The sequence below is a fragment of the Anas platyrhynchos genome, chromosome 5 (assembly GCF_047663525.1).
Source record: "Anas platyrhynchos isolate ZD024472 breed Pekin duck chromosome 5, IASCAAS_PekinDuck_T2T, whole genome shotgun sequence".
NCBI lineage: Eukaryota > Metazoa > Chordata > Aves > Anseriformes > Anatidae > Anas > Anas platyrhynchos.
In genome coordinates, this window is record NC_092591.1 from 21,366,311 (window position 1) to 21,378,470 (window position 12,160).

Consider the following 12,160-nt stretch of genomic DNA (forward strand, 5'->3'; position numbering starts at 1 on the left):
GCCGGGCTTTTTGTCCCTCCGAGCCCGCCCGGCCCCGGCTCTCCCCGCACCGGGGCCGCTGCCTGGCCTCGCACAGCAGCCGGGCTCCGCGCTGCGCTCGCCTCCAGCCTCGCACGAAGAAGGCAGCCTCCAGCCTCTCCCGCCTTCCAAAAGCATTCACCTTTCTCTCCCCATTTTCTTTCATTTTTTCCTTTTTTCTTTTTCCTTTCCTTTTCTTTTTTTTTTCTTTTTTTTTTTTTTTTTTGGTCACTAGCATCCAGCTAGCCCAGAGTCGTGTGTTAGCTGCATGGTCTTCTGCCGAGCTTTTTCGGCTGGATGAGGAAAGTAGAATTGAAATGGTTCTTCCCCGGTATGTCAAGGAGAGATGTGGTACTTATTGTGTGGCGCTTTGCCAACATCTGCCTACAGCTGTCGCACCAGAAGTATCATTAATATTAAAGTTTTGTCTGGGGGCTCTGGGCCGCAGATACTACTTAATGAGTTTTATGTGCTTCTGGTAACTAAAGATGATGGATGCACGCGGATTTTCCTACAGTCTGAGAAGACTTTACTGCAGTCTGAGAAGGGCAGAGGTTTTGGAATTTTCATTAATATCTTGGAATTTTCACTAATATTCGAGTTAATTACAATATTTCGTGTACTACAAAACATACAAAAGCACATGGAAAGCATCCGGGATGTCCTTTCCAAATCCAAAATTTTGTAGGTTGCCTGTGAAGTAAGGTCATGCAATTGCAAAGGAGTGGCGTTGCTTTGTAGCGTTCTGTCAGGTCTTGTATCAGGAAAATTTCGGACAGCAGTCAGCCATTACGTGTGACAGGATGCATTTCGACTGTGTGATCTGAACCTGCTGGTTGTCCTGTTCGTAAACCACTGCCTTTACTTTCCTATTGAATGAAAAGGCTCTGTTTCCATGTAATAAATCCAAGGTTTCGCTTCTCTTTTTCTACCATGCTATTACTGAATAGGAAAATACATGCACTGAATGATTTTCAGAGCACTTGTAAATGACTTTCTTTCAGCAATTTGCTAAGGCTTATCGGTGCTGCACCTCTGCGCTGGCGTAACGTAACTTCTGTAGAGTTCTCTTGGAAGGTGTCTGTGTGTGAACGTGGTGTTCAGAATTAGAGAAGAAAAAAAAATTAAAATGAGCCTGACTCCAGTAGGCGTGCTTTAGGCTAAATTTCAACAAAGTAGTAAAACCTCGCAATCTGTGGTAAAAATTGGGCCTCGCTCCATAGCAATGGTAACAGTGCTTACCTGAGGGTTATCAAAGAGGAGTGGGAACATTTGGAAGTACTGCAGCCAGATGATGGCTTTAGCAAGCCAGATTTGGAGCCTGGTGTGCAATGGTATCACATCAGCATCCGATCAAATCTGGATTGCTAGACAGCTGTTCTTGCTAGTAAAGGGCCGATATAAAATGTTAACAGTTGTATGCAATGTAAAGTTTTGTAGCTGGCAAACATAGTTACTTGTAAAGTCTGTGACAATGTTTAAAAGAAAAAGCACCTTTTATTAATGACTTACAGCGTAGATTTTATGTGGTGATTCTTTTTATGCTCTTCTTTGATGTAACTGTGGCTGAAATTAGTTACCTCTGTAGTGTGCTGTTCTGGCTGTAGTATAGCTGGCCTATAGCTTGCCTCTAGCTGCATCTCCACCCCAGGAGAAAGGGGCAGGCAGCAGTGCAGGGGCATCTGCAGAAGTAACCAGGAACAAACTGCAGTCAAATGCACAAAGCGTGCAGTGCCTATTTCTTCGTGATGTGCTGGCTCTTGGAAAGCCAAGCTGCTGAGTCCCAAGCGGCGTGATAACAATGACAAAGAGATGCAGGTTTTGTGCCCTCAGAACTGGTGGAATGTGGGAAGTGTAGGCCCCCAAAGGCATGTGGCATTTCTTAAAATAGCCGGCTGCTTGCTCTTCGGGTTTGGATAGCGTGCGTGCGCGGGTAGCAGTCTCACCACGCTCAGAGTTTTCTTTACAAGATGTACAAGAGAAAGTGAAATATAATCGTTTCCCTATGTTCCCAGAGGGGAAAGGACTAGATTTTAAATCTTTTCTATGTGTTTGTGGTTGTATCTAATAAATCAGGAATTTTAATTGTTGTCTTTCATGTATGGTAAGTGTTTGGGATAGTGTTTATTGAAGAGTGATTTGAGTATGTTTGCGCTTAAAAGGGCTCGAAGTTTACACTAATGCTCTCTTTATGAGGGAGGCACTTTAATATAAACCAGATGAAAGCATGATTATTTTAATAGCGATCTTTTAAGTTTCTATTATGTTCTCATTGCTTTCTTTGACTGAACCTGAAAATTTATTGCAGAGTTTAGCTCACCTGCTGTCCTGTCTTTGTAGGCTCACTCAGTAATTGTGTTCCTCTGTTTGGTTTTTGAGTGCGTAAGTAGCACATGAAAAAGATTGTCATTCAACTGCAGAGTTTTAGGCGGTTTATGTAAGCAACTTGAGCATCCTGTAAATAATACTTGAAGCCAACAGTTAGTGTGTATCTAAAACAATACAGCGTGCTTCCTTTTGAAGGTCAGGGCTTAAGACTGTTTTGTGATTTTACTTGCTGGCTTTACTTCTGTTGAAGTAGTAAAAGAGCGTTTTGTGTTATTTTTCAAAATTCCTCTATGGATGGCTTTTGAAAAAGGCGCTGCTGCTCCATTTATAGGAGTTGCATCTCTCTTGACTGCATGCTCAGTACGAGCATATACAGCAAAGGTTTTCAGCCAGCCAAGTCAAGATTTGTCTGAGTATGGTGGAAATGTGGCTGTAAAATTGGTAAGTGCAGGGGGTCAGACACTATCTCATCGTAAAGCATAGATACTTTTTTTCTCCGCTCCTCTCCTTTTTCTGCTAATCATATAACAGTGACTGTATTGCATATTGTGATACTGGCTGATCAGAACAGTGCCCTGAAATTCTGGCCCATCATCAGGTCCAGTGCGCTCTACAGCTCATGCAAAGCGATGCATCCATCTGCATACCCCTTGTGGGTTTGTAAACCGCCTTGTTCGTGAGCCCCATTTTTCAGGCACAGTGCTTGCTTGTGGTGTCCTTGAGGTCTCGGCTGCTCACTTGGGCTGTTGGAGGTACACTAGAAGGACATCACGTCGGTGGCAGAGCCAACACCTACGCTCCTAGCCTCCCTTTCTGCTCTTATGCTAAACTGGTGCTGAGCTCAAGAAAGTGGTATCCTGGTCTTCGCATTTGCTTTTCCCCCTAATTATGCAGGAAAAAAAAAAAAATGTTCCCAAGCAGACTGTTGAGCTGTAAGGTCAGTTTGCTGTATCTGAATATTAGTATTTTTTCCTAGGGCTTTGTATTCCAAGAAAGCCTTGTAAGCACACCTTCCAGGAATGCCTGACAGGAGGAGGTAGCTGCTGGTGGAAGTCAGTAGGGCCTGTTTGCGTAAAATCTGTTTTACTAGTTAAGTGGACCCAATAGATGATTGAAGGAGAAAGTGCAACCTCCAGGAATTTGGTTCGTGATTTCAGGCATAGAGGAAGTCCCATTGACTGAAGTGAAGCAACTCACGTGCCTACGGATCAGCGTGTTTATTTGCAGTGTGGTTTTGTCTTCAGGAAACAGATGCTTTTAATACAGTGAGGAACAATATGCAGAATAGGTCAAGTGGCATTTCTGTTCTAATTGAATTGTGTAAGCTTTATGCAATTTGTTTAATTATAGAAATAATAGGGCTTAATGTTATTAAGCACAATGTCTTTTTGCATCTGCTGTGCATTAAATCTAAGTGGAGAAATAATCCTATTAATGATGCTGGGTATTTCTGAGTTCCTCACTGCACAGAACTAAAATGCTAGTGCACAAGAGTAGTCACCTTTTGCAAGTCTGTTTCAAATGTCTCTATAAGCACAAATAATGCTGTATGTGCAATTTCGAGATACAGGCATGCAGTACTGTACTGTTTTGAGAGAAAAAAATGCAAATCTGCTGTTTTTTGTTTCTTCTGGAGAAACTGAGTTTTGGATGTAGGTGCTGTAACTGTAGTTTTCAGGTAAGGCAAACATCCCCTATTACTTGGGGCCAGAAAGTTTTTGCAGAGACAAATTTAAAAAACAAACAAAAATAAAGATGAATTCTGTCATTACAGCTGCTTGATTTGCAGTGGCTTGTTTTGAAGCTGCAAAGTGGCAACCTAATGAAATGTGAACTGGAAAAAAAAAAAACTAGGGTGCTGATAGCATGGCATTCCCCAAAATGTTGGGGGTGGATTTTCTGACCAGAGTTGTAGTGGTGTGTGTGTGTGTGTTTATTTTATTTTTTATTTAAATGTAAAGATATCCACTTTGTTTTGTGCTTATTGTCTATTCAGCTTCGTTGAGGGGTGTTAAATCTTGTGCTGTTCCCTCCTCCTTTATTCCGTGATGGAGGTGTAACTGTTCTGTTTCATAATGCGTGCGGTGTAATCTTGGGCATATCTGTAACAGATTCAGCACTTCTGGGATGCATTAAGCATCTGTGCGTGCATAAAAGATGTGTTTTAAGCACATGCAATAAATCTGTGTAGTTCCAGCGGTGCCGATCTATCTCGCTGTGTGCACTTGGTGCAGATTTCCTATACATTCATTGGAGGGACAGCCCTCCTGGAGGGTGAAAGCCACCATACAAGTACAGAGTGATTGTTTTGCTTGTGTGCAGCATATCTGATGTGTGGCATCATTTGGGTTTTTTGGCAGGAAGTCAGGGAGTGAGGTGGAGGAAGATGTCGGCTGACAGAAATTTGCAGTTACTTTCAGATTAGTTTAGGAACAGCCTGTACCCAGCCAAAGAACAGCCTTGAGCAGTGAAGTATGTATGGCTCACAGTCTGCAGGCTGATCAACCCTAATCCAGACCTCCAAGTTCTACCATGCAATTAAATAGCACAGATGCTTAAACCCCACCAAAGTGCCATTGAGGTTCACGCATGTAGGGAAGTCCAAACAGTGGTATCTGCTTAAAAGGTACAGCATGTGTATGGTACAACTAGCCTATGGTCTTACGAATTTAATATTACACGTTTACTGGTAAGGTTAAGTATTCTCTTTTTAAAATTGTACCCATGTTTTAAACTTCACAGAGCAGCTGAAGTTGGCAGGGACCTCTGGCAGTCACCTAGTCCAACCCCCTGCTCGAGCAGCTTGCCCAGGACTGCATCCAGGCAGCTTTTGGGCATCCCTGAGGATGGAGAGTTCATAGCCTCTCTGGGCAACCTAAAGTGAATTAGCAGTTTGCTTTGCCAATGACAATTCAGGCATGAAATCAGTGTAATAGAATACGCATATGTCTAGTTTTGCCCCCTGAAAAGTGTATATTGTAAAAACATAAGGACTGAGTGAAAACAAAAGTCTGTCCAGTCTAATATCTTGTCTTCAGTAGTTTCTGTAAATAGATGTGTTAAGGAAGAACAGGACATTCATATATGAACACTTCGAGTTTTCTGAGGCTTCAACATTTTTCAGCTCGGCAACATCCTGAGCCATAATCAATTCCTGCTCAGCTAGCAAGCACCAATGAGTTTCTTCTCTATGCATTTACCTAATGTTCTTTTGAACTCCTGGCTTTAACGTAATTTTTTTTTTTTTTTTTCTTTTAACACATTTAGCATGTACACTGGCAAACAGGCCACAAACTTTGCTAAATGGAAAGCAATCTTCTTTTCCTTGTTTTGAGCTAAACTCCTCATGGCTTGAAGACTCTTGTGACGCAAAAGATGGTGAACGGTCCCTTCCCTTTTCACCTTGTTTGAGCTGTTTTTGCTGACATATACTTTTGTGCATATTTTAGTCACTCAAATGTGCAGCATATACTGTAGTGCAATTTTCAGAGTTTTTTTTTTTATTTTTTTTGGAAAAAATCTTATTTTAATGTTACACTACTAAATTTCTTTCAAAAATAATGCTGACTACTTGTTTTTGTTTTTTTTTAAGCCTAAGTTGTACAGGTCTGTAATTGAAGATGTCATTAATGATGTCAGAGAAGTTTTTCTGGATGAAGGAGTGGATGAACAAGTTCTTATGGAACTCAAAACAGTAAGTTGCAACTGAAAAGTTTTTTAAATAGACCAATGCACCGAATAGTTCTTGGGTCTGTCTACTGTTGTATGCAGTAAAATACTAATTTTTAATTATCAAAGCAGTGTATTGATCTGCATGTCTGTAGCCCCACATCATTTGGATTGTACTGCTCTAGAAAGAGGTCTGTCCACCTTGTTTACTTGCCCTAATATGGCATGTCAAACTTGACAGAAGCTAACAGCACATCTGAGTTCACAGTGCAACCGTTTCAGTCCCTGAAAAGTTGTATCACATCTTTAAAAAAGAAAAGGGAAGGAGAATATGTTTATTTTAGAGGTAAAACAATTCTTAAGGTTTCTGTGCCAGAAAAATAAAATGCTTGCTATACTTGGTGTTTTTGTCTTAGTGAAGATGTTTTTGACTTATTTTCATTGCCAGATTATTGCAGATACTATTCGTGGTTTGCAGAAGTATTGTTCTGGGGGAGTGGTATGTGATAAATCACACTGCGCTTGTCACACTACTCCAAATATCTCTGATTCGGAGTATTCGCTTCATATACAGTGTGTTTGAATTGTTGACAAGGGGCCAAAAGGAAGGCATGGTGTTGACTTGAGCTGTACTGGGTTTGCCATGCCATTCTTCAAAAGCTTCCTGAGCAAAAGTAGAAAGTTCTCAAAAGAGAAAAGAAAAGGCAGAAAAAAAAGGAAGAAATAAAGTAAAAGGAAACTGTGGAAGTAGTTGCCCACTTATTTCAGCTGTTGGATAAGGCTTCCTTCAATAAATGGGACGTCCCACATCAAGAGTATTTTCAAAGTATTAAAAAGTGGGTGGTGTATTAACTTTGATTAGAAAGAAACATTTGAAGAATTCTTTTCCATGAAACCATGACCTGGCTTGAGGGAAAGAGAGAGTGAGCGCTCCAAGAAGAGCACCTGATGTTTGTGTTACAGGTGTGTTCTGCAGATCATGTCAGAAAAGATTCAATGAAGAAAGTGCCAAGAAGAGAAATGAAGGAAGGCTTAGGGAGTCCTAGGCAGGATTTGAGATCACAAGTCTTGGGTGCCTATAGCCTCCCTGACTAGAGTGTGTTACAAAATACTCAAGTTACTGTTTTTGCAAGAGCTGTTGCTTTGGTGGTTGTGGCTTACCTTGAGAGACTTTCAACTGACAGTCAGCCCCCTGAGCTGAAGGGTTGGAGAGCCTGAGTTTGACACCATAGTAGAAACTTTCAGTGCTTGTACAGAGACTTTATCTTAGGTACACCGGTAGTTTCTGTTAGTGTGTTATCAGGTAATAGTCTTCATGCAACTTGCGTTGAGAAGTTTCAGGAAGAAATGGCTTGGGGAAAGCTGTAATAAAGAATTGATTTTTGTGATGAAAGAGATAAGAAAGAAAGAAGGTAGAGAAGTGGCAAAGCTGAAAACTATTTAAAGGTATCAGTTTATCTTTATTCATGCTTCTGTTAGGGTTGTTATGATCCTTCCACAAATGGAAAGAAGGAAATGGAAGAAGGAAAGAATGAATGTTAAAGCTCGAACTGATGATTCTGAAGGGACTACTTAATTCTTATTAAAACATTACTTATGTGAAGTTATCTCTTCAATCTGTATTTGCCAGGGGCTTTTTGGCTAAACAAACTGTACGAGATAAACAGTGAAAACAAATTCAATTATGTAGTACTGTCTTTATATCATGACAAGTCTTGCTGAGTAAGAATGGTACAGAAAGATTTCTCTTTTCTTTTTCCAACTAGCTGTGGGAGAACAAGCTGATGCAGTCCAAGGCTGTAGATGGCTTCCATTCAGAAGAGCAGCAGCTTTTGTTGCAGGTGCAACAGCAGCAGCAGCAACAGCAGCAACAACAGCATCACCACCACCATCATCACACACAACCTCAGCCACAGCAGACTGTGCAGCAGCAGTCTCAACCACAACAGGTTCTTATTCCAACGTCTCAGCAAGGTCAGACTTACTCTTTAACATCTCTGGTGAAGGACTCTCAAATTAGATCAACTCCTTCTGTAGCATATTTGAAATCTAGGAGAAGGATGTTTATACCATGGATAGCTGTGTCTTCATGTCAAACTTTGTCTCTGCTTGACTCTTTAATGGGTCAAGAGAGCTGTCATGGTGGAAAAGTATCTCGACATTTCTTTTAGTCATTCTTCAGAAGATTTTGGAAAAGCTGATTTCTTCTCTTACTACTTAACATATGTTTTCAAAATACGTGACTTTCAGGTTGTGGCAAAAATCCATTAACAGCTCCTTAAATTCAAGACAATATATGTATGTGGTTGGCAGCTTATTCACAAGATAGTAATGTCATTAGGAACAAATTATTTTAAAAAATATTTAAAGAGCTTATTAAGCATAAGTAGATGCTAGAATGTGAAAAATACCTCTATAATGGTCTGAATATAAGTAGATGTTTTCATGTAACATGTTTCAAATGAAAAGCTTATCAGCTGTTTTTCTTATGGTTGTAGCAAATTGTACTGTGGGTGTTCAAGGTACATTTGAGTTAGCTGTAAGAGCATTGTTTCTTGTAGTGATTGTCTTGTGTATTCTCCATGAATAATGTAAGGGAAACAACATGTTCACCATTTACAATTTAATTTAAAAAATAAGATGAACAGTACTGGATTCTACTGCAAATTTGCCACATACACAAATCTGCTACCCATAAACAGCTTCAGCTGAGTTTTCAATGTGTTATTGCAATTGTTGCTTAAAGATATTTATCTGTCTTAGTCAGGGAGTTCAGTCTTCTTATCAGGTTTCATAGGTCAGGACCTGTGTTGTCACAGGCACAAACTGACCTCCCCTGTTCCACTCTCCCCCCAAAAAAGTTTCTATTCAATACTGAGAAGAACTAGTGTGAAAATAACTTGTTACTGTTTTTTGTTTGTTTGTTTTCTTCTTATATTACTTTGTTTTTGGCTGGAAATAAATCAGTTTGGACTGCTGGTATAAAATTTGTTTTGAGATTTAAGACCCCCTAATGCATCTTGAAAATGAGCTGGGTGTCTTCAACTCTAGTTACAGAATCTGTTTACCCAGACCTCTAGTGGCTGCTTAAATGAATAGCTGTGACGCTACAGATCACATTGCCCACTACTGATCGGAGGTCCCTGTTCCCCCGTTTGTTTCCTAGGGTAAAATACAGTCCTGCCTACAGCAACATGTTTAAAACTGATTAATTGTTGCCCTATGTTGTGTCCTAAGACCAAATGACAATGTGGAGGTTAAATGAATTTGGATATTGAAGCACTTTGATCACAGATACATGCAGTTTAATACATTACATAACTTCCCTGTTCCCTGGTGGATGTTGTGCAGTGGGAGGATTGGGTGAGTTGGTGTAGTGGTTCCTTACACAACTTGGTGCAGTCCCAGAGAGAGGCTGGGACAGTCAGCATGGTTGTTCCTGCTGTGCTGTGTGTGATTCTAGTGCAGGGTCATGGCTTCGTAAAAGTTGGAAAGATGGCCTTGGACCTTGGTGTTGTGTTGTGGGGCTTCCCTCTCCAGAATATTTCCAGAAACTCTCAGTTACCTCAATAATCTTAAGCTTACAGGATTTTACAGGATTGCATGGAAAATACCGTGTTGATGATTAGTTCATATGGCTCTGTCACTGTCCAGTTTGTGGTTACTGATGTGGTTACACTCACAATCTGTTCCATAGCATTCTGGACACTTGCACTTACAGATGATCAATAGATTGATTGTTCACATAGCCATCTATTTTCTGTAGCACACCAAAACTATTGTGTTGTATGGGACAGGTGTTTGATGATTTTCTTTTACTACATCAAAAATGTCAGTGAAGATCACGTTTGTTAACAGGTGTGCTAACTAGACCACACTCAAGCTAACTGCTGTGTCTTGTTAACATACTCTTCTTCACCTTGCAACAGTCCTTGCAGTCTGTTTTAGGAATTAATCACTGTTCGTTGATGTTTTTGGAGAACTCGGATCTGAATGTCAGCTAACTTATAAAAATTTCTTACATACCTTTAATTTCAGAAATATATTTTAAATTTTGCTTTACATAGGATCAGAGTAGATCAGGCTGATGCCATTGAAATAAGATCTGTAAAGCCAAAATAGCCATACCACCTCTCAGAGCTGTTGTTATGTATTGCCCTCACAAGTAAACCTTAATAAGGTCAGAAGCTGCTCAGTAGCTCTTTTTGTTCTGAAGCCCAGCTGATGTTTGTGTAATGTCTTTTCTAAGTTATTCTGGCTTGGGTGTTTTTTTGGGCCAACTGCATCATTTTCATGAAATGTTATCTTTTTTTTCTGATTTTAGCACCTCAGCAGCAGGTTATTGTGCCAGATTCCAAGCTGATACCACATATGAATACATCGGGCATGGTAAGAAAAGCCAAAGTTTATACATACATATGCTGTCATTATATAAGTTGTTTTGACTAAACAGTAAACACAAATCTGGTATTAGTCATCAGAGAAGTAGGACACATCGGTAAAGCTGTCTGTCATCGCTGAGTTCTGCTGCTGTAATGATAGTGCAGGAGAAGTAACCCAGGACGTGGTTTTGGTAACTAATCTAGGACTTACCTTGATGTTCTGCTTTAAGTGGGTTAGACCAAAACTTTATTTAAGTTAGAAATTTGGTGAAAATCTGCATGATGATATTCTTGTCATATACCAACACAGCTGTGTTAACTGGTACATATGTATTGATAGATGCAGAAAACAACATTAACTGTTCTGAAAATTTAATTTTATAGCAAATGAGATATTATTTGGCAATTCAGGTCCATCTTTTCTGGTCTCATTTTTTAGATTCATGAATTTTATAGGAGGATGTGAAGCAGTCTCGTTATTTATCCATTTCTCTCAGTTTTTATCTCAAGAGGTTATTCTTGGTTGTCTTGCTTTAAATGCCGTTGCAGGTCCTTGCAAACAACAGCTAGGAATAGTTAGTGAATTTTTATTCTAATTATATATTTATATTTTTTACCACTTCTATCGTAAAAGCACATGAAACAAAGTTTTGTGATTAGACAAAAAGCATCAGCAACTTGCATAACCTTCAGTTCTCCATTAGCTGCTTACCTTATAGAAAAGAATCTGAACTTCATTACTTAAATGGCATGATTTACCCAGAGGCTGAGAGCACAATAATATCTACCTTGTTCTAAAATGTTTTATAACTATTTCAATTTAATTTGTAACTTCCATAGTACAAAAGTTAAATGTTCTGTGTTTTCTTTTCCTGTCTCCATTCAGTTAGACCTCTTTGGGCAAAAATGAGTATGCAGGGATTTTAAAACCGTGCGATTGCCTAAATGCAGATGAATTGTATATGACAGAAGACTACTATTCAATAAATACTCTTTTACAGAATTCATTTGAAATTATTGTGTATTTCTCATAGACTTTTAGGTTGGTACTAGAGACTGGATCTGACTTTGAGTATCTTGGAGTGCAGAGACAAATGAGAATTTATTTATCTGCCTTTGGGACATGAGGATGCAGTAAAGCACTTCCAAGTTTTGTTTGGTGTTCTCTTATTTCGGAAATTGTAACTACTATATGGATCAGCCAGTAAGGGGAGATCATGTTTCTTAGGATCTAGAGGTATATGCTCTACCCAGTAACAAAGTTTAAATCCTTTCTGTAGCAGACAGTAATCTCCCGTGGTTCCTCTATGATGAGGGAAGGGAGGCTTTTCAAAAGGTAATTGACGTTAGACCCTTGAAATGGAGAAGCCTCTGGAGAAGTCTAGGTCCCTATGTGAGTAAAGGACTTAATGCAGATTTTTGTGTTTGGAACTCACGTGATTGTGTTGGAATTTGATTTCCTTGTAAGATAGAATCATTACCCATTGAGAGTCCTTGGCTTTTCTCTTTTAGCCAGATATCTTGAGAGAAAATATCAGTCATTCTGTCAACTGTCAGTACATTGTATGCATATATTCTCACAAAAGAGGTATGTAATTTGGGACTTGAAAATTCAAATCATTTGTAGATTGAAGAAAATTGCATACTCCTTGTGAAAACAAGATAGGGGAACGTGATCCTTGTTTAAGTCCCGTGTTTTCCTTCACATATGAAAGATTGCAAGTAAAATAGCCACCTGAGCAATGCAGTGTTGTATTAGGTCA

The 12,160-nt window shown here is 39.6% G+C and overlaps 1 protein-coding gene across 1 annotated transcript in view; it reads left to right on the plus strand.

Annotated features, from left to right (window-relative positions):
• The window catches only part of GTF2A1 (general transcription factor IIA subunit 1), a 28,355-nt gene that overhangs the window by 1,422 nt on the left and 14,773 nt on the right, over window positions 1–12,160 (plus strand). The window contains exons 2-4 of the mRNA XM_027458949.3: window positions 5,939–6,040; window positions 7,782–7,989; window positions 10,340–10,404. Of these exons, the coding sequence (XP_027314750.1) occupies window positions 5,939–6,040; window positions 7,782–7,989; window positions 10,340–10,404 (375 nt within the window). The remainder of the gene's footprint in view (window positions 1–5,938; window positions 6,041–7,781; window positions 7,990–10,339; window positions 10,405–12,160) is intronic.